At 37.9% G+C, this 19,872-nt stretch overlaps 1 protein-coding gene across 1 annotated transcript in view; it reads left to right on the top strand.

Annotated features, from left to right (window-relative positions):
- The window catches only part of LOC148945735 (putative G protein-coupled receptor B0563.6), a 68,056-nt gene that overhangs the window by 21,013 nt on the left and 27,171 nt on the right, over nucleotides 1–19,872 (top strand). The window contains exon 2 of the mRNA XM_089097717.1: nucleotides 1,124–1,349. Within this exon, the coding sequence (XP_088953843.1) occupies nucleotides 1,124–1,349 (226 nt within the window). The remainder of the gene's footprint in view (nucleotides 1–1,123; nucleotides 1,350–19,872) is intronic.

Below are 19,872 nucleotides of genomic sequence, written 5' to 3'. Positions count from 1 at the left end.
AATAAGACGTCTCAGCAAAATATTGAGAACGATTGGGGGTATTATTTAAACACTTTTGGAGATACTGCTATTACTACTTCTGCTCTTACAATTTAAATGAATAAAAAGAGTGTAAGTGTATCCAGGTTGTCAAAGGGCCTAGATAGAATCTTTTGGGAGTTATATTAAGTTTTATTCTTCAGGTCAACTTCAGAAGCTATAAAATTAAATTTAAAAATACTTTTGTGTCAGGATTAAAAATTGCTGAAAAAGCTTCTCCAGCATGAATTGTAAACCCATACTATGGGTTCTTACAGAAGAAACCTGAAAAGGTATATAGTTTTTTTTTCCATGAAAAAGACCATGTAAATAAAAAACAAAAAGAAATTAATTTTAAAAACTTTTTCCACAAGACAAGTTTTTCAAAGAAATGTAAAGAGCTCCATTAAGCCTAAAATGAGCAAAAAAAAATATATATCAAATAATCCTCCAAGCGTAAAACTACCAAAAATCACTATCAATAAATAAATAAAACTCAAAGCGAACAGAAATTATAATAAATAGCCGAGTCAAACTCAAAACGAGCAAAAATTAACATGAGTAGGGCTAATAACCCCAATGCTATATCAAGACCAGAACATAACTCATAAATGAGAAATTATCAAAACTTTAAGGAAGACTAGTCAATATATGTCAATTAAACTGACAATCCACGGTCATCAGTTTGTTTGTTGTTTTTCTTTTTCTTTTCTTTGTTCGTTTTTTTTGTTCATTTCCTTTTCTTCTTCTCTCATTGCTGATATTTTACTTCAGAGGAATATAGACATTTTTCTCGCTTTTCCAGATTATTCCTTTCATTGAAAATGTTTCATCTCTGGAATTCGAAAGTAACCAAAAACAAATTTTAACAGATAAAAGTAGTTTTATTGTGTTTTATTGTGATACAATAGCAAGAGCCGTAGCATTGACATCCCCTGGTAGATAATCCCTCTCCTACTTGGGCCAGATATAGGGTTAGGCCAAATTTCTACATACCTACCTTCTCCTGCTCAATATGTTTTTACTTTTACTTATTATTACGTAATTTTTCCTACTGTGTGGTTATATTTTTATGTTTTACTATTTAAATAATATTTATTTTTAGGAAGATACGGTTTTTTTCCAAAACACTGAGCACTACGAACTTATCGAATGGATTAAATTCAGACCTGCCTACTCTGCACAATCACACAGTTCAGTATGAGTATGACGTAGATGGCCGCGCTGATATACTTACATATGTCACGCTTACCATCATCCCCTTTATACTTGTTGCTGGACTAGCAGGCAATATTATTACATTAATTATTTTTTACAAGCCACAAAGTCAGGTAAGTTCATGGTTTCAAAAACTCTTTAGAAACCATATAAGGTTGCAGCTTGATGTAAGGTTGGAGATACGGACCAAAGCTTTCAAGACTGATGGGAGGGCTCTGTGTCCAACCATTAACATAATTTAACGAAAGTTAAAAGATCATGGTATACAGACGCACTTTTAATTGATTTGTAGTGATCCATCGGGAGCAAAGTATAAATATTATAACCTCTTTATTATAAGGTAAAATTCTTTAGCTGGAAGCATACTAGAAATCAAATAGACTAGGTGATTACAGTTGCAAACAACAAAAGCACGAAGAACAATAGAGAAATCTTTTTGGAAGACAGTGGAAGATAATTTGAATGAATATTTTGGCCCTCTGTCCAAGGGCCGTCCTCAGCAATAAAGAAAATATATAAAAGAAAAAAGACTCGCAACAACATGCGACCAATCAAAACAAAAAATAAAAATGTTTTCGAAGCAGTCCAAGCATGCTTACTTCAGCGAAGTTCAACCAGGACTGATAAAAAGTGAGGTAAAACAAGGCGATTCAATGAGATTAAAGAAAAATAATTTAACAAATGTTTTGAAAAAAATTTAATTTTTGGTTTTGATTAGTCGAATGTTGTTGGGGTTCCACCCCTGTTTCTTTTCTTTTCAGATAAATGACCCATTTTCATTTCTGTAATTATATTTGCCTATAAGATAATTTTTAATCCTAAATTGAACACTCGTTGCTAAGCTAGATTCTTTCGCAATAAGTAAGCTTTGAACTAAATTATATTTTGGACTTCCTGGTCTGAGCCATTGAAAGGTAAAGTTAAGAAAAAGTAGAATGGATTTTGAATGGTGATCGAGAGGATTCGCTAGGCCAAGCGAAGGTCCACCCCTATGAAAAGTTGCTGTACAGAACGAATTTTTCAGTTAGTTTACATTTAGACCCCGTTTGGGGAAGCCTATTCTTTTTGTCATATGTGACCTTTGGAAGATTACAAGTAAGATATTTTCTACAACTGTGTACTAATCTTTCAGGAACCCAGACAGGTTAAGAACAGAGTTAACGAGATACCGTCATTATTATATCGACAGGGGGGCTCGTTGCCTCCAAGGAGATAGTTAGAGACTTTTAGTGGTGACCCAGGTTGGGTATACACTTGGCCTTAGAATTTGGTCATTTGATCACTTGATCACGTTATCATACCCTGGGGCAGGGTATACTATAAATTGGGTATTACCAAACCCGATATTTACAGAACCGGTGTGGTAGGCACTGGCATCCCATTATAATACTTGGCACCGCCGGGGGGCTTTTCCCTCCAGTCAGTGGTGTAGCACCATTTTTGCACCAATAAGTGGTGACACCCGTGCCTTACCATACGAATACTTGTGGCAGCAAGAAAGATCCTATCAATAAATCTGATAGTAAAAGAATTCCGCGTTTTCGAAGAGACAAGTTGAGTTAGCATACATAGTAGCCTATTGTGGTTACATATAAAAAAAATCGCAAAGAGAATTTTTTTTATCTGGGCTGTGCCTAGTTAGATAATAATAAGTAATAAAATTTAAGAATAAATATAGCTCGCGAATAATTAACTTGTGAGACAAGGGAGGCAGCACCGCCCACGTAGAATCGGCAAATTAAAACGGAACAATTTTTCACGAAAAGATAAAAAGAGACATTGTTAAAAGGATCTTCATTTGCAGGGAAGACGTTAAGTAAACCTTGAAGTCATGGCGGGCAAACGGAGAATTCAGACAAGAGCAGGAAAGGGACAGTTGGAAGAATCGGATACGAATTCGAAAAAAACGCGGTAAAACAAAAATCGTGTTCAGACACATAATTGGATGCTACTCCCGCTGGAAAGACCCAAAGAAAAACACCATCAGATAGAACCATATATCACTCAGGGGGTGAAATAGACATTTCTGACACGTGTGAAGGGGAAATATTAAAAAAAAATCAGTACTAGAGTGATCTCTGGTACAAACCGTGGAGGAAGAAAAGAGTTTAAGGCAGATTCAAACAGAATTATTCCCAGAGAGAGAAACCCAGACAAAAGAAACAGTGGCGATAATACATGAAGAAAAATAATTATATGAAAATACGGGTAAAACAAAACAAACCCACCCTTCAGATGAGGTACAAAATGTAGGGGAGCTGCGGGTAAGAGAAAATATAATTATAGAACGGACAAACTCAGAAAACGAATTAAGAGGATATAAAGACAGAGAGACCATAGTAGGCCAAGTGTCAGGAGTAGTAGAAGCTCAATTTCCAGCAGGGGCGCGCGGAAAAGTACTCAAATAGATACGACACAACAAACATCAAATGTTATGAAGGAAGAGAAAATAGCCAGAGAACGATAGGGAGAGACTGATAGAATAACCAGATAAAAGAAGGAAGAGGCTGATAAAATAGCAAGAGAACGAAAAGATAAGGAAGATAGAGAAGAAAGAGAGAACATCAGAATAGCTAGAGCAAAAAAGGAAGAGGCTGATAGAATAGCCAAAGAACAAAAGGAAGAGGCTGATAGAATAGCCAGAGAACTAAAGGAAGAGGTAAATAGAGAGGATAGATGAGAACTAATGCAAATAATTGCAGGGAAGAATTCCCAGGAGTATCAGGAATTGTCCACAGTAAATTTAATGCATGCAGTTAACTTTCAACCAATGAAAGAGAATGAAGATGTACATTTGTACAACTACAACTTAGAAAAAAACACGGAATTACATGGATTACCGAAAGAAAATTGGGTGACAAGAATACAGCCGCTCCTTAACTACAAAGCACAAATGGCATATAAAGCATTACCGATGCACTACTCAAAAGATTTTGAAAGACTAAAACAAGTCATTTTTATAGAGTTTCAACTATCTCCCGAGCACTTCCAAAGAAAGTTTAGAAGCGAAAGAAAACGAGACAACGAAACTTACAAAGAATACCGGTGCAAATTGGAAGATATGTCTTTAAAATGGCTAAAGTTGGAAAGCTTAGAATGTTAGAAGACCCAGAGGAGATAAAGGAAAAATTGACAGAAGTGATAGATAAAACAGTAATGGAACAATTTTTAGAAAACACCCACAGATAATTGAAAATATATTTGAAAGAAAAGAACCCAAAAACAAGTGAAGAAATGGTGAAAATTGCAAATAGGTGGCAATAAACAGGAAAGGGCCCTTTCCTGAAGCCCTTGCTGATTCCAGGTGGGAATTAAAGGTCAAGCTAAGCTTGTATACCTCCATGGCAGTGATGGTAGTTACAGGCAATGAGGCTCGATCTTCCGTCCCTGGGCAGCAGAGGAAATCCATCAGCGCACCTCAAAGCGGTGGAAGGGTGTAAACACCACTGAGCTCCACGCCGAGCGATTTGGTGGCCAACGCGCTCCGGGTGACCCGCAAGACTGGGGACCTTGCGGTCAACTCTATTCCGAAGAAACATCGATGGATCTGAGACCTAGAAGAAAAGTTGTAACGGCTACGGCGTCCTCGGCAAGTGACGCGGCCCCTGTATTGGCGCGGGTGTCGAGAAGTAAACAAGCCAACCATACTACGGCGTTCCCGGCAGGCAACGCGACTTCGAATACGGCGGCGAAGTCGAAAAATCCTTTTCATGCCATGAATCTATGAAAACCAACTACAGTCATTAAACAGGCACAATCTAGCATAAATGTGGGATGCTGGAATGTAAGATCCGTCAAACAAGAAGCCACGCAAGTTTTTCTTGTCCATGAGATGAAGAAGTACAACATAGACATACTTTGCATATCCGAGACCAGAATTTCATGTTCTGGCTCCATAGTTATTACAGCTCCTGAAACGCTACATCAATTCCATTTTTTCTACTCCGGAGAAGAGGATAATTCGGGACTCCACGGAGTTGGTTTCATCATGAACCAAAGAACCAGAAATTCTCTCCTAGAATGGGAACCAGTCTCCTGTAGACTTGCCAGAATCAGACTAAAAGGAAACCCCGCAGATGTGTCGATAATTTCTACCTATGCCCCCACCCGTGACGCTGCTGATACGACCAAGGATGGTTTCTATGGCGAGCTACAGCAGCTGTCTTCTTCTGTTGCCTCACGTGATTACTTGATTGTTGCTGGAGACTTCAACGCAAGAGTTGGTCCGTCTGACCAAACCACAAGACAAGTCCTGGGAAAATTTGGACAAGGTCACAGATGCGAGAATGGGCGAAGGTTGTTAAACTACGCCTTGATGAACCACCTTGTTGTCACCAATACCATATTTCAGCACAAACCTAGCCACCTTTTAACTTGGCATTCAAATGACGGTGTCACTAAGGCTCAAATAGACTTCATTCTCGTACGCCAGCGCTGGAGAAGCTCCGTACAGGACTCTCGCTCTTACAACGGCGCGGACACAGGCTCGCAGTCTGGGTCTGACCACAGGATTGTTGCTGCAAAAATTTTGCTACGTCTTGCAACTCGGAGGAAAAACCAACCCAAGGCCGGATTCGACATTGGTAAGCTCCAAGACAAAGAAGTTCGGCAGGCCCTCAATTTGGAACTGACTAACCGATTTGACGCCCTCAGTTCTGATTAAAACCCAACCCCCGATACGAGATGGGAGACCTTTAAAACAGTGATGACAGAGACTGCTGATGAGATCCTTGGCCGAGCAAAAATCACACGACAGCACTGGATTACCGCTAGGACCCTGTCAATAGTCGGTGAGCGAAGACAAAAGATGAGCGGCCCTAAAGAAGAAACAAAAGAGCTGCGCAGACAGGTAAAACGCTCTGTTTATCTGGACCGCCACCAAATGTGGGAAGATGCTACCGTGTCGTTAGAGAAAGCAGCACGCTCACATGATACCCGCAAGCATTACCAGATCCTGAAAGAGTCCGTTGGTAAGAAAGCTGCTGTCTCAGAAATAGTCAAAGACAGATCAGGAAAAATCATCAGTTGTCAGAAGGAGCGCTTAGCAAGATGGAAGGATCACTTTCAGATGCTCCTAAACCCATCCCCATCATCGGCCCCTGATGCTTTCCCACCTGCCGTTTCTAAAGAACCCTACGACGTCGAGCTGGATACACCGACCAGAGCCGAAATACTAAAAGCGATCAAGACCCTGAAGAACCACAAAGCCCCAGGTGAAGACGGCCTCCCCCGGAAGTGTACAAACAATGCCCTGAGGTCACTGCTGAACAGCTCCATGGCATTCTCGAAGAAGTGTGGAGGACCAATTCTTTCCCAAAAGATTGGAGGACATCAGTCATTCTCCCCTTCTATAAGAAAGGAGATAAAACCGAATGCAAAAATTACCGCGGAAGAAGTCTTATAGACATTGCGGTCAAAATATTCGGGATTATACTCTTGAACCGCTTCAAAGGGGCAAGGGAGGAAAGAACCCGAGAAAATCAAGCCGGCTTTCGGCCAGGTAGAGGCTGTACTGATAAGATCTTCGTTTTTCGCCTCATTATCCAGCAGTTTGAAAGGTACAATCTACCCCTGATCTTGATGTTCCTGGACTTCATTGCCGCCTTCGACTCTGTCACTCGCCAGAAACTTTGGAAGATCCTAGAGAATGACGGAATGCCACTGAAGTTTGTTGAACTGATGAAGGCATACTATGACGCGTCAGTGAGCCGAGTTCGAGTCTATGGTGAAGAAACTGAAGAATTCCTGGTTGAGTTCGGAGTAAAACAAGGGTGTATCCTCTCTCCGACTCTGTTCAATTAGTGCGTCGATTGGGTGCTTGAAAATGCACTGTCGTCCTATCCAGGAGTTCAGATCGGACAGAATCTCTCACTGACTGACCTCGATTATGCGGATGATGTTGGCCTCCTGTCAGAACCCGTAGAAGCTCAAAACATGCTTGAAAACGTGGTGGCCTGGGCAGACCTGATCGGCTTGAAAGTCAGCACAGAGAAAACGAAATTCATGGCTATTAACCACGACACAGGACCATTCACACTAACTGTCAATCAAGTTCAACTGGAAAAAGTCAACTGTTTCACATACTTAGGCTCCCAAATATGTATTGACGGATCTTCCGACGCTGATATCCAACAGAGAATACAGAAAGCGCAGACAGTCTTTGCCTCCCTTCGGAAACCCTTATGGAATCGCCGCGAAGTCAGTGTCCGAACGAAAGTGCGAATCTACATGGCACTAGTCCGCACCGTTCTCCTTTACGGATGTGAAACATGGTCGGTAAAACTACAGCATGAGAATACGCTGAAGGTGTTTGAGCATACCTGTCTGCGAAGAATTCTCAGAATACAGCTGCGTGACCGTATCTCCAGCACGGATCTACGTCGAATGTGCAATATTCAGAGAGATGTTGCGCTCACTATTAAAGAACGACGTTTGAAATGGTTGGGCCATGTTTTACGGAAGCCGCCAGAATACTTGCCTCGCCAAATACTTCTAGTCGAGCCTATTAGCTCCTGGAAGAGACGCCAAGGAGGACAGAGGAAAAACTGGTGGAACCTGGCCAAATCAGACCTTGAACCTATCGGGGGATTCAGAAAGTTCGGACACAGATGGTCAACTCAGTGGCTTACTTTTGCAGAGCAGCTGGCAGAAGATCGCTCAACATGGTCCAAGAAGGTCTCCAAGATCATCGATGCCGGGCGAGGTGGAAACGCCTGATTCCCGCCACAAGTACAAGTAAGTAAGTAATAAGCACCATAACACAGCACAAGGAGAATTAACTTGCTATAACTGTGGTACTACGGGGCCTTTTGCAAGAAACTGTCCCAGTTAACATGACCAAAAAACACTTAAAACGACAGCCTGGGTCATGACCCATAATAAGGAAAAAAATTACGCAGTTGCAGAGTCACATAAAATATACGGAAAATTGAATGGGGAATTAATTGAAATGGCAACTGATTCTTGCAGTGACCAAACCTATGCGAACTGATATGTTATTATGAAGACAAGCACCCATGCCTGTCTGCTTGGGTAAGAATAGAAATTGCAAAGAAGGACGGTATGGTCCAGAGAAAAACGATAAAAGTAGGCTTAGTACCTACTCTATCAGTGGACGTTTTCGTAGGAGGAGACTTTGGGGATATTGGAAATCTCCTATCGTTAAAAGCAACTTCTTTAACAGTGGGAAAATTACAAAACTACACTAAGACAGAAAAATATACAACTTCGTTGACTACGGGGGGAGGTGGACCGGCCCATACAACAAATTGGGAGACTGCGTCGCTCTGTTGGAAAAACGAAATGCTAGATACTAGTGTTCAAAATGTTGATAATCCACAAAAATGGGATGCAAAAGTAAAAAGACCACATAAAAGTGAAAATAAGACGTGCGAAAATGATTTTTTGGGAAATTTTGCAGAAAATTGAAAACTTGAGAATACTTTTAACAGGTGTGAGACGCCGAAAAATGTTTGCCAAAATGTAGCACTGATTGTACTAGAGAAAATGGAGACAAAATTTATTGTGCGCGCTTTTCCTCGTAAAATTCGAGAAATTTCAGTACAATATGAAAAGCCAAATGTCGGAGTTCAGTTCCCATTTGCTGACGAAATATTTGCTTCTGCGGTAAGAGTAAAGAAGACTAAAAGAGAGAGAAAAAATGCGAAACGGAACTATAATAAAGAAATGCAGTCAAAGATGGTGGACACTTGAGTCCAAATCGGATTTAATGATTATTTATTATTTTGCGCGAATGACAAAATTGAGAAAAGTAGAGATGAAAAGAGAAATGCAAAAAAGAGACAAAATTTGAAGATTCAGCCTGAAGTGGCGAGAAATAAAAAGTTGAATGGGCTGTGCCTTGATAACATAAATAATAGAGGGGATAAAGAGGTCCAAGACCCATAGGGAATAAAACAAGATGATTACAAAAGAGAGTTGAACGACCTACACCGGATTGGGGAAAATTTGGGAGATATTGAATGTCAGGTTGGATTGGAAAAACTTGGGAAGGAATCTGAGATTAGTCCTCTCAACTAAAAAGAGATTTTTATCCTTTATGAGGGGGAGGAACCTCTTTAGTAAGGCCCCCTGCGGAAAGTTGCGAATGGGAGCTCTTTCTCTGAATGCAAAACTGGTAGACAAACTGTGGTCCCTTTACCAAAATTGGATCTTTCCAATCTAGAGCCCTAGGGGGATCCTATCTAAAATTCACTTCACAATTAATAAAAAACTCTGTCCAATAGACCTACTTTTAGTTTTTATTCTTCGTGGCAACCGACAATCACTTCCGGCAAATCGTATTCAGTGGGAGATGTATCCAAATTTCATTTTCAGTTAGTATCAACACATATTCTTCATTTGATTATCCCAGGGGAGGGAGCCCAGAGCGAACTGATTAGTGATTCGCGCAAACTTTTAGCTGATTTCCCTATACTCTTATCGTTTCCACAGGCCTTTGCATTTTCGGCCTTAGATTATTTGAAATTATGCCAAGGGGCAATTTACTTTTTTATTGAGATGTGGGATTGTTTCCACAGATGGAAATTGAGAGGCTAGTACAGCCAATTTTTCAGAATGGCTGGCATCATCGAATTTCCTAGAAAATGATTCTCTGCTCCTCTCAAATGTAAATTTCGTGAGAGCGAGTAATTTTTTAGTTTGCTGTGCAAGATAAATTTATACAAATATCGTGGATTCTTCCTTCTTTGAAATCCCAAGCTTGATGAATAGAGCTGTACAGACAATAGCTTTGATTGGTTGGACAGAAATACGGAATGGCAATGAAACAAAGCCAAGGGGATGGTATAGTCGTGAAGCCATAAGCCAACGGTTGGCTGCAGTGGAGATGTACAAAACGTGGGAGAACAGAAGATAGACAAGTCTGGTGATTTTGTATTTAAGTGTTATATTTTTGTAAGCGTGGACCAGCATGGCGCGTGGGTGGCCATTTATCTTAAGGGGGGATGTGTTGGGGTTCCACCCCTGTTTCTTTTCTTCTCGGATAAATGACCCATTTTTTTCTGTAATTATATTTGCCTATAAGATAATTTTTAATCCTAAGTTGAATTCTGGTTGCTAAGTTAGATTCTTTCGCAATAAGTAAGCTTTGAAGTAAATTCTATTTTGGACCTCCTGGTCTGAGCCATTGAAAGGTAAAGTTAAGAAAAAGTAGAACGGTTTTGAATGGGGATCGAGAGGATTGGCTAGGCCAAGGGAAGGTTCACCCCTATGAAAATTTGCTGTACAGAATGAATTTTTCAGTTAGTTTACTTTGAGACCCCGTTTGGGGAAGCCTATTCTTTTTGTTATATGTGACCTTTGGTGATTGCAAGTTAGATATTTTCTACAAATATGTACTAATTTTCCAAGAACCCAGACAGGGTAGGAACAGAGTTACGAGATACCATTACTATCGCTCGATCACGTTATCATACCCTGGGGCAGGGTATACTGTAAATTGGGTATTACCAAATCCAATATTTACAGAACCGGTGTGGTAGGCGCGGGCATCCCATTATAATATTTGGCGCCGCCGAGGGTTTTCCCTCCAGTAAGTGGTGTAGCACCCATTTTGCACCAATATGTGGTGAAACCCGTACGTTACCATACCAGCACTGGTAGCAGCAAGAAAAGGGCCTATCAGTAAACGTGGTAGTAAAAGAATTCCGCGTTTTCGAAGGGACAAGTTGAGTCAGCCTACATAGTAGCCTATTGTGGTTACATTTAAAAAACATCGCAAAGAGGAATTTTTTTCTGTTTTTTTATTAATGAATATTTGGCGCCGCCAGGGGCTTTTCCTTCCAGTAAGTTTTCTAGCCCCATTTTTGCACCAATAAGTGGTGACACCCGTACCTTACCATACTAACCGATGTTGTTGTGAGTATTTTTTCTTTTATATATGTTTTGTCTTGCTGAGGACGGCCCTTGGACATAGGGCCGAAATATTCATTCAAATTGTCTCCACTGTCTTGCAAAAAGATTTCCCTAATGTTCTTCGTGCTTTGGTTGATTGTTGTGGAAAGATAGTTTGGTCTTCGTCGCTATCTTTACTTACAGCTGAAACTTTTGAAACTAATTTTTTAATGTGAAAGTTTTATAAATATCTATAATATCTACATAAATATCTATAATATCTATATCTATAAATATAATAAATATCTATCTGTCAATAAACAACTAATTATCTTACTTGTCTATTTGTTGTTAGCTGGCATGATTTAATAAATTTATACATATTAGCTACTCGTCTGAATAGTTCGTCATTTACTTTACTTCCCTCCCCCCTGGAAAGAAGGAATCGTAGAAGTTCCTTTATTAATTTTTATTCGTATATAAAAGAGAGAGAAGTTCTCCCTTATGCATTTTTATAATTTTTGTTCAATAGAGTTTAATTGTATGTTTACTAATTAAGTTGTGTGTAGAAAACACCAAACACAGGTTTCCCATACCCCGTCTTATTGCGCAAGATTATAATACTGGAAGTTACAATGCTGACAGTGGTCAAATATGATTCTCAAGCATGGGCGCTCCGAAATGCGGATGAAGATTTGCTAGATGTTTTCTAGACAAATTGCCTACAGATTGTTATGGGTACCCAACTGACTGGTAGCCGGTGTTTACCCCCCCCCCCCACCGGTGATTACCCCTGGAAAACACCCCCCCCTTCAAGAAAAATGATAAATAAGTGTATTTAAAGCCAAATATACGGCCATGACCACAGTAAAATAACATGAATAAAAGGCATAAATAACATAAACTTTGATCAGCGATCATCATAAAACACTTAAATGAAACACTACATTAACCTAATAATAGTATTTAATACTTGGAAAAACGGTCATTGAAATAGAACAATTAACACTTGGAAAAAACACTTAATTGAAACATTACATTTGCTTTATACTGGGATTTTATTTTTTTTTTTTATTTTTTTTTTTTTTAATTAACAAAATTTCCAGATACCTTGCTATTCTTCTGTAATTTTTAAGTGGCCATATATCTAGAAAGAATTGTTTTCTGACTTCAAACTATCCAAATACTTTATCCCCCCCCCCCCCAATGTGCAAATATATAGCCCAACTTGAGTAATTTGCCCATAATACACAAGTAACAAAACTTCTTCCCCCTAAGGAAATTAAAAATTCTCAAATTTGGAAAGCCTTCTTTTCCAGGGGTGGGGGTTTGATTTTCCGGGGATATTTACCGGGGGGTAAAGTATTTGGACAGTTTTTTTTCCAAGAGTTAAGTGTTTTTTTTTTCAATGACCGTTTTTCCAAGTATTAAATACTATTATTAGGTTAATGTAGTGCTTCATTTAAGTGTTTTATGATGATTGCTGATCAAAGTTTATGTTATTTGTCCCTTTCATTTGTTATTTTACTGTGATCATGGCCATATATTTGGCTTTAAAATACACTTATTTATCTCTCTATCTAATAAGCAGAATAATTGTACAAAACACATTTCGGATGCAGACCAGCTATACACTACCCCTCCCCCCCCCCCTAATGTGCAAATATATAGCCCAAATTTGTTTCTAAGGTAACGAAGAAACCTGTTTGTTCTCGAGTTTTACACATCATATTCTTGAGTCAGTGGCGTATAACACACAAGTATCGAATTTTTTCATGGAGAGAGAACTTTTACGTAAAGAGCGAGATCTGGAGGAGGAGGAGGCAACCCCTTTCATATATGAAATAAGCTTAGTTTCTTTTTAAGGTTTGATGTTGCTCCTCACTTTCAGTTGAAAAACTTCACTTTCAGTTGAACTACTTACAGATAGTATTTGTTATTGGGAAACATAAGCTTTTTAAAGAAAAGTAAAGAGCCTCATTAAACCAAAAATGAGCAGAAATAAAGTCATATGATCTTCAAATAAAAACTATGGAGTATAAAAGAAAAAAAATTCAAAAGATATAAAATATTCTTTTATATGAAAAAGACTATGTGAATAAAAAATGAACGGAAATTAATATACAAAAACTTTTTCCACAAAACAAATTTGTCATAGAATAGTAAACAGCCTCAAATCACCATAAATAAATGAATTAAACCCAAAACGTTGAAATGACAATAAATAGCCTATTCAAACTCAAAATAGCAACAATTAGCATGGGTAGGGCTGACAACCCCACACCTCCTCAAGACCAGAACACAATTTACACTTTACTAAAAACAAAATACATTTTAAATGTTTTCACTTTTTTGACTTTATCAAATAAAGAAGTATTAAGACTATAAGGAATAAATATCAGAATATATATATCGAACTGACAATACACGGTTATTTTTTTTTTTTTTTAGTAAAGTGCAAATTATTTTCTGGCCATAAGAAGACATGGGTTTTGTCAGCCATACTCCTTTTATTTTTTACTCGTTTTGAGTTTGACTAGGCTATCTATTGTAATTTCTGTTAGTTTTGGGTTTCATTTATTTATTAATAGTGATTTTTGGTAGTTTTACACTTGGAAGATAGGAAGAACAAATTCGTAGAATTTGACAACGCTTTCACCCGTAAAAAAACTTAAACAATTTAGAATTTGTTGGTTCCCAAAGCCAACTATCCTTTAATAGGATAGCCAAACCTTCTTTAACTTTTTGGTGCCATACGTTTTAGCTTCATTTTGATGATTGTTCGCCTATATTTTTTTTTTTTCATCCACAATTTCTGTTTTTTTTTTAATTTGGCACCCGCTACTGCCAAAAATTGCAGAAGTTCATATGGAAGTCTTTTCGAAACAAATGGGTCTGTGTTTTTTTTTTCTAAGTTTTTAAGATACTCCTGGTGTGTAAATTCCTCTTTTCTCGTTTTTTAGCACTTTTTAACAAAACTAAAAAAAAACTCAAATAAAAGTTTCAAATTTAGAAACCTTATCTGCCTCAGGGGGGAGGCTATTCTCCGCGAGGGTATTTTTCAAGCAAGGGGTATTTTTTGTGGGGGATACTTTCAGTGGGGGGGGGGTATTTTTCATATGGGGAGACATTTTATGGGGGTTAAACACCCCACCCCTATTCAGTATATTCATTTATGTTATTTTACTGTGTTCATGGCCGTATATTTGGCTTTAAAATACACTTATTTATCTATCTATCGAACATGTAGAATAGTTGTACCAAACACATTTTGCATGCAGACCCGCTATACTTTACTCCCCCCCCCCCCTAATGTGCATATCTATAGCCCAAATTTATTTCTAAAGTAACGAAGAAACTAACAAAAAAAACAGCGTGTTCTCGAATTTTACACAGCGTAAATTTGAGTGAGTGGCGCATAATACAAAAGTTCAAAAATTCCTTCCCCCTAAGGAAATTAACAAATAAGACTCAAATAAAATTCTCAAATTTGGAAAGCCTTATTTTCCACGAGGTGTGTTTTCCGGGGGGTATTTACTGGAGGTATTTTCCGCGGAGGGGGGGTATTTTCTGCAGGTGGTATTTTCCGGGGGGGGGTATTTTCCATGCGGGGTATTTTCCCCGGGGGAGTATTTTCTGGGGGGATATTTTCAAGTGGGCGGTATTTTTCCACGGGGGGTATTTTCCGGGGGGGGGGGGTAAACGCCTAGATCCTGGTCGACTGACCGCATTTCAAACAGTAAGCTGAACGAAAATTGTGGTTCAATCCTGCTTTCTAAGGCGTTAATGAGAGATAGGTTGAGGTAGTTAGGGCACGTTTTTCAAATGAAGGGTGACAGATTGCCGAAGATTGTCATTTTAGGCCAACCGTCTAGGGCTAAACGGAAAGCAGGTCGTCCGCGGTTTGGGGTGAGAAGATGTCATAAAGAAAGATTCAAGGGAAATAGCAACTTCCTGGGAGGGTGTAAAGAGGGGGGTTTTGAATTGATTGGGATAGCTGTGTTGGCCTCAGGCTGCTTGGTGCTGCGGTGAGTTGGTAGTAGTATTAGTAGTCTTTGTCATTGCGCGTGTGCGAAGACAGAGTCATGAAGAGAGATGTTGACTGATGCGTTCACAAAGTTTTTAATGGGGATTATAGGACTTTTCGCTACTGCTATAATATTTATACTGTGTTATGGAGCCAGACGGAAAACACGATGTCGAAGAGTCGAGTAGATAGCGATGAGGAGAATAAATTTAAGAGAAGTTGTTTCTGTTAGGGAAAGAAGTAAAGAGTAAAATTTTGACTAGAGTGGGGGGGGGGCGAGGGGGGGGGGGGTTGTAGCTCTGGTGATTTTGTTTTGTCTTACTACTTCTTTTAGCAGTAGTATCTGGAAGAGTTGCTAAACCAGGTCATCCTACTGCTTCTGAGAATAGGACTGGGCACAGAAATTTATATCTGAAGCGAGAATTGCAGCTATTGGAGTGACAACTCTTTTTTTACTTACAGAAATTTTGTTTTTTGATGTTTTTTAGTCGAGTCCCAATAGAAGAGACAAATTCACCATGTTAACTTTATGATAAAATGGACAGGTAAAAATTTTCTCTTTTTCCGTTTTCATTTTTTCTTTTTCTTATCATAAAAAGTGTTTGATTTATTCGGGAGATACATTCAATTAATTTATTTAACATATAACATTTTTTGCTTGCCAAACTTTAACGTATTGGCTTCCTAAAATTGGCTGTTTAACGATTGTGACCCCTCATTAGTCATTCTCCTTTTTGTATACAAATTTTGTTTTAGGAAATACATTAACCAAACAATTTGGCAAGAAAGGCTATTTATCTTGACTAAGGTTAAGTAAAGGTTAAGGAGAGGGCACGCTTGAAATAAGAAATGGAATATTCTGGCAATCACCTTAAACGCAACCACAGATAATTACTTATCTCACTCAAAAAAGTAAATAGCTGCACTTTACCCCCCCCCCCCCCTGATGGAGAAATATATAACTCCATATTTATATTCTTACTATAATATACAATAGTGCCGATTGATATATTCCACCGATTGGTTGTTGTCGGCGTAAAATGTAAAATAATAAGTAAAATAATTTAAAATAAATGTAATATATATAAACACTACTTTAAGTTATTTCGATCTTGGTAAGTATATACACAGGAGGAGCTGGGGAGGGTACGCTGTTTTGGATACATGTTTTTGGTTATTTTCACTCAACTGTGAATCTTCGTTTTTAAGTCAGCCACCCTTTAATTTCAAATTTTTACTATAGTTCTCAGTATTATTTAGATAGATCCTCATTTTTTATAATTATTAGCAAATATTCTCTCTCTTCCATTAAAATCTTCACCCCAAATTTAACCCCCTGAATACTAATTTTAAATTGCTGCTGTCAACTTCTCAGTATTAATTCAGTCTCTGGTCAATCATTATGCGACCATTTTAGTGGAGAAAAATTTGTTGGCATTTCCCCAGACACAAAATTTCGAGATAGCCATTTTTTTCAATGTAGTTGAGAGTTAAAGAAATTAGGTCTTTAAGGAAGACAAGCCCCCTCACAGCCCCTAGGGTAAAACCTACAGATTATGCTCTGGGGGCTTATAAGGGGCTTACACAAGTTGGAATTGTAAAAACTTAAAAAAGGGCTTATCCAATTTGAACTTGAGAGAGCTTCCGCTCTTTTTAATTAGTCGAAGGTGACTGAAGAGCAACTAACCCCCCTCTCACACCCACCATTTCCACAAACATATCCAATCAAAATTTTGAAGTAACCATTTTGTTCAACATAGTTTAAAGCTCTGGAAATTAGGTCTTTGTGGATGGCAAACACAAAGTTGTTTTGTTAATATGCGCCATCTCCGAAAGCCTTTCATTCCTGATTTGCGACGAAGAGCTTTCCGATGGCAATCCTAAATTTGCGACGGCTATTTCAAGTGTCTGGCACGATGCCACAGAAAACAAAATGCTCTGAGAGCCGAAGAAGAGAATGCATTACTAATAATTGAATGGGCCGAAAAGGATTCCGAAGTTAATGGCCGGTGGCCGGATGGGTGGCCGGTGGCCGGATTTTTATTCCGAAAAGGATGAACTTTTATACATCAAACAGTTCGTGGCAACGAACTAGTAAGGAGTGATGCGTCTCAGTAGTAACCGAAACTCTAAAAAATAGAGTCTTGATAAAAATAAATACACCAAAAAATTCGAATTTTGATGCTCATTCAAAATATACAATATTTATCAAGTTTAATGTTCCCATCAAAAGTTAAGAGCCTCTGAAAATTTGGCCAAACTCGCCTGATAAAAATTTTAAGATTTGTTCAGCCGTTTTGTTCAGCATTGTCTAAAGATGTAGTAACTATATATTTGAGGATGACGTGACCTCCCGCAGTCCCCAAGGAAGGGCTGCAAACTATGAACTTTGCCCATTGCTTACATATAATTGCGGTTATTGGGAAGTATAAAGATACTTTTCAAGGAGGGTAAATTTTTCCGGTGGGGGGGGGGGGGACACGTGGGAGGCCCTTTCTATTGAGGTATTTTTGTTGGGGAAGGGAGTTTTCCATGGGGTGATTTCCCGGCATTATTTAAAAAAGATCAAAGATTATATTAAAAAAACAAGTTTTTTCAACTCAAAGTAAGGAGCAACATTTAAACTTATAACGAACTTAAATTATTACGTATATGAGGGGGTTGGCCCCTCCTCAATACCTCACTCTTTACAAAAGTATTATTTAGAGATTTTAAAAATCGTATTAATTCTATTTGTTATTCTAAAATAATTTGAATAAAAGGTCAAACTTTAGCGTAAAGAGTGAGGTATTGAGGAGTGGGCCACCTCCTCATAAACGGTACCTAATAATTTCTGTTCGTTTTAAGCTTTAATGTTGCTCCTTACTTTCAGTTGAAAAAACTTGTTTTTTCTATTTAATTAATTTAAAGACACGGCTCTTTTCTTTTAATAGAAATTAAAGATAAAGGATAAGGTGGATGGAGTAAAAAGAAAAGAGGAAAAAGAATACTTGAATATTTTCCAATTAATAGCATCAGAGAAAATTGAAGAATTTTCTTTTTCATTTATATTAGCATGAACTAACAACTGATCAGACAAACATGAATAAGATTATTATTAAAAAGAAAATTTACCAAGAAAACTGCATATCTAGTTAAGTGAAAACGACCAAGCAACGTCGCAAATTTAATTCTATTTGAAGTCTCATAAAAGCAAAGCACGCTGAAGTCTTCCTCGAAAATGTCCTAGTATGACTATTTAGCTTTAAAACATTGTCCGTCCTTCCTCCAAAAAAAACTGCGAGGCCAAAAAGGTCGAATATAAAAATGAAAAAATTTTTCCAATTGTAAAATGAGAGTCGGATTAGTTCGGAACAAAAGCAAAACCGAATCTTCATCCAGATAGACAGCACTTCCTAAGAAGGTAATATGAAATTCGGCTGCAAATAAAGAATAAAAGAAAAAAAAAACATTTCCTGCTCCAGATCCAGGATATATCCAGGATCCAGATCCAGGATATAAAGCTTATAATCATGTCACAAAGGGCTATAAGTTATCAATCTTTAATTCATTGGCCTATAAAAAACGCAAAACCTAAGATTTGGAATTGTATTGCTCCAATAATTGTATTGTTCCTTGTAATTGTATTGTTAGTACTGGAATTTTTCTAATCAGAAATTTGTTTTATCAAAGCCTAAAGTATTAGTTTTTTTTCTTTCGAATTATAATTGGATTTAATCTGCTTTGATTATGGCCTGCCAAAATCTCCATAGTTAAGGTTCATATCTTACTACTTCAGTGGCGTAACTTCGTTAAAATCCTGGGGGGGGGGGGGGCAAAGTTGGAGCCAATTTTTCCAAATCAAGTTAAAATGACAGTAAAGACAGAAAAACGAGCCATATAGTACCATAAAGTTAAAGATATGCAAGAGCAAACTGAATTATGCAGACTTATCTTAGTTCTGACAAAATTTTTGAAGGAACTAAATTTTGTTTGGGGGGACTGGAATATGGGGGGAGGGGCAAATTAAGGTCTGGTAGGGGCAGTTGCCCCCTGTTCCATAGAAAATTTCGCCCCTGTACTACTTGCTCTTCTCCAATCTTTTGCTTTTCTTTTAACACAGGAATATATTCATTTTACATCAAGCGCAATGTTAGTTATGAGCAAAATCTGTTACTTGCACATGTTATGGGTTATAAATGGAAAGACAACATCAACTGTAAAGTTTTTGAACTCTTCATGCAAGTTCTTACGTCAAGTACATTCTCAGGTCTCATTTGTTCCCTAAAGCTTAAACTTTTGCCTCTAATATTTCATATTTTTAAAAAACTCACTATTTTTTTCTATTTTTCATGCTTTTTCATCTCCTTCATCAATTCAGAATAAAGTCCTCCCCATTAACCTGACTGTATATGCTTTTGTTTTCGTTATTGTGAGTAATTAATTTGGAAATGTTCCTATTTTTTGAGGATCCATTTTCGTTGGCAGCTGTTTTTATATTATCTTTAATTTAACCAAGAGAATCGAATGGGATAAATTGTATAACATCTGGTCGTTCAAAACTGAAGACCTTTTACTGAATAAGTATGCGTCAATTTATAAATATTATAGCTTTCAGCCCTATTGAATCGATTAGTGACACCTGAAAAATCACAAAATATTTCATTTTACGTTTGTCCTAATTCATAACCTCAAATTGCAATATATTAGCTTCAGACTGTATTTCTTCAGACATAAGATTTTGTCTAAAAAAATTGTTTTGATTTTTGACACCC

The sequence above is a fragment of the Artemia sp. Qi Xiang Cuo genome, chromosome 12, assembly GCF_049724085.1.
Source record: "Artemia sp. Qi Xiang Cuo chromosome 12, ASM4972408v1, whole genome shotgun sequence".
Classification (NCBI taxonomy): domain Eukaryota; kingdom Metazoa; phylum Arthropoda; class Branchiopoda; order Anostraca; family Artemiidae; genus Artemia; species Artemia sp. Qi Xiang Cuo.
The sequence above is the reverse complement of the archived record's forward strand: the minus strand, read 5'-3'. Positions and strand labels throughout refer to the sequence as shown.